Genomic DNA, 2,500 nt, shown 5'->3' on the forward strand with positions numbered 1-2,500 from the left:
TGGGAAAAAATGATAACAAACGCGCGTGACTGGATTGGAAGATTGTAGCTACTTTCTGGAAGGATGGCTTCAATGCAGGTAAATACCAGTCTTCTTCCTTTTATGTGCAGGTAGATTTCGTTTCGCGAGGCGAAGTGTTTGTTGTCTTCCTGATAAACGTGTCACTTCTGTTTCCACCACAAGATTTCCCGCCAGTGTACTAGCCAGTACACCGAAATTATAAAATATATATTCACAGGGTCTCATGCAGTCTCATGTCACGAAAATGTTTTTTGGGGTCTTTCTAAGACCAATTCACAAACTAATAGCAAGTAAAGGTGAATATTGAACCATAAAAAAGTGATCTCACTGAGCTTTAAAGAGAGAAGACAAGAACTTCTAATCATCTGTTGCAATGCACATTCTTCATGGTTACATGTCCGCACCACAGCAAAGACTTGACCCTGTTATTCCCCTGACTGTCTGCTCCATGCTTGTCACATAGGCATGATTTTATATCAGACTGTTTGTTTGTTGTTTGTTATCTGTTTTAAATCAAATAATCAATCAATTTACTAAATGAAAAAGCCAGTTGTTAAAGGATTGAACTTTTTATAAGAACAAAATCGCCTGTACAGTAATGTATGTATTTGTTACATGAAGCCCTTCAGAAACTCCCCTCCGCCAGAGGTCTCACCTGTAGGTGTCTCTCCAGGTCTCTCTCCCTCTCTCTCTCCCTCTCCCGCTCCCTCTCTCTCTCCCGCAGGTCTCTGGCTCTCTGCTCCACCTCCCGACGGGCCCTCTCAATCACCTCGTTTCTCTTCTTCCACAGCTTGGAGCCGTCCAGGGGGACGAAGAGAACGTCGCTGCGGGCGCACGAGTTCCCACTGCCCCGGTCTAGAACCCTGTGGAACCTGAGAGAACCACAACACAGAACCTCAGCACAGATTCTGTTTCTCTGCGTATTGATTTCAGATACCGGTCATTTTTACCGGAAGGTTCTGTTTACAGTAACGTTTCAGGTCTCAAGTATCAGGATGATACACACTGAGACACACTAAAGCCACGGCATCATGACACTGATCCCAACGCACCGTGCTGATTGGCTGGCGTGGATCGGAATGTCCACGGACTTGGGCTCGGGGGAGGGGCTTCTCAGCACTGGGGGCGGGCTCTCGATCTCCTCCCTCTCCTCCATTGGCTCTTCCTTGATGACGGGTGGGGGGGGGGGGCCTACCGACGCGTCGGAGTGGCCGTCCCCAGGAAGCGCTGAGCTGGCGCCCGGGTTTGGAACGCCATTGTTGCTGTTGCCAGGGTTACTAAGAGGCGGGGGTCCCTTGGTGGCGTTTTGGGGGGAGAGGGAGTGGGAGTTGCTATTGCTGCTGTTGGTGGCGTTGCTGCTGCTACTATTGCTGTTGTTATTGGGCAGGTTACTGCCGCTGTTCCCATTGGAGTGGTAGGGGCCACTGAAGGGGGCGTGGCTGTTCAAAGTGCTGTGATAGGGGGAGGGCCGACAGCCAGGGGAACAGGTTGAGGACACGCCCGAACCAGGAAGTGACATGTTAGCCCCGGAGGAGGAGCCAGGAGGGTAGGAGGGAAACCCTCCCATCTGATTGGTGGTGGGACTGGACAAGGGGGAATGGGGCGTCGGGGGAGTCTGATTGGAGGAGGGGTACTGCGCGGGACGCGCGTGATTGGGCCCCAGGCCCGAGGTGGGGGGCGGCTGGGTGAGGGAGGTCTGGGGAGGAGGAGGCGGAGGGGGGGGGTAGGGGGCGTTGGGAGGGTGTCCGTGATGGGCGGAGGAGGAGGAGGGGGAGTGGGCGGGGGGCTGGGCGGGGCCTCCGCGGTGGGCGGGGCCTCCCTGGTAGAGAGCGGAGTCCCTCTCCCTGTCTCTGTCCCTGGCCGTCTGGGGCTGGTAGTGGGGGTGGGAGCCGTGGGGGCCGGAGGGGTAGTCTCTCCCCAGGCTGGGGGTCATCCCTGTGGGGCTGGGGTACTCCCGGGGGGGGCCAGGGGCAGGGGCTCCACCGGGGGGGTAGTCCCTGTGGAAGTGATCTGCCCCAGCAGAGGGGGTCTGGGCCTGGTCCAGGGGGGGGGGGTAGTCCCGGGTGGAGGCGTTTGGCGGGTGGGGGTGGGGAGGCAGGGAGGAGAGAGAGGGGTGACTGGGGTTGTTTTGGGGTGAGGATGGGGGGTCTCGGTTCAGCATGGGGGTCACGGGTAGCCCAGCGGCAGAGCTGGGGGTGTTGCCAGTGGGCAGGGGGTTGTTGTTGGGGTTGCTGTTGCCCCCCACCTCTCTTGTCTGCCCCCCGTATTCCCCCCATCTGCCCCCCTCCTTGTCTCTAGCATGCCCGCCTCCTGGCCCCGCCCCGTTGGAGGCGAAGTCTCGATTCTGGTTCTGACCGGGCAGAGAGAACTCTCTCCCTCCGTCTCTCTCTCTCTCCCTCTCCCTCTCTCTGTCTCTAAACCCAGGCCCAAAGTCTCTCCCTCCGGGGCCCATGGGTCCGTCTCGCCCCCCCGGACCCTG

The 2,500-nt window shown here is 57.6% G+C and overlaps 1 protein-coding gene across 1 annotated transcript in view; it reads right to left on the minus strand.

The window, feature by feature from the left end:
• The window catches only part of atn1 (atrophin 1), a gene marked incomplete at both ends in the record, with an annotated part of 8,831 nt that overhangs the window by 3,129 nt on the left and 3,202 nt on the right, over positions 1 to 2,500 (minus strand). The window contains 2 exon segments of the mRNA XM_084444498.1: positions 677 to 893; positions 1,074 to 2,500. The exon segment at positions 1,074 to 2,500 is cut by the window's right edge and continues 144 nt beyond it. Coding sequence (XP_084300624.1) covers positions 677 to 893; positions 1,074 to 2,500 — 1,644 coding nt within the window.

This window comes from Borostomias antarcticus (assembly GCF_949987555.1).
Source record: "Borostomias antarcticus genome assembly, chromosome: 10".
Taxonomy (NCBI): domain Eukaryota; kingdom Metazoa; phylum Chordata; class Actinopteri; order Stomiiformes; family Stomiidae; genus Borostomias; species Borostomias antarcticus.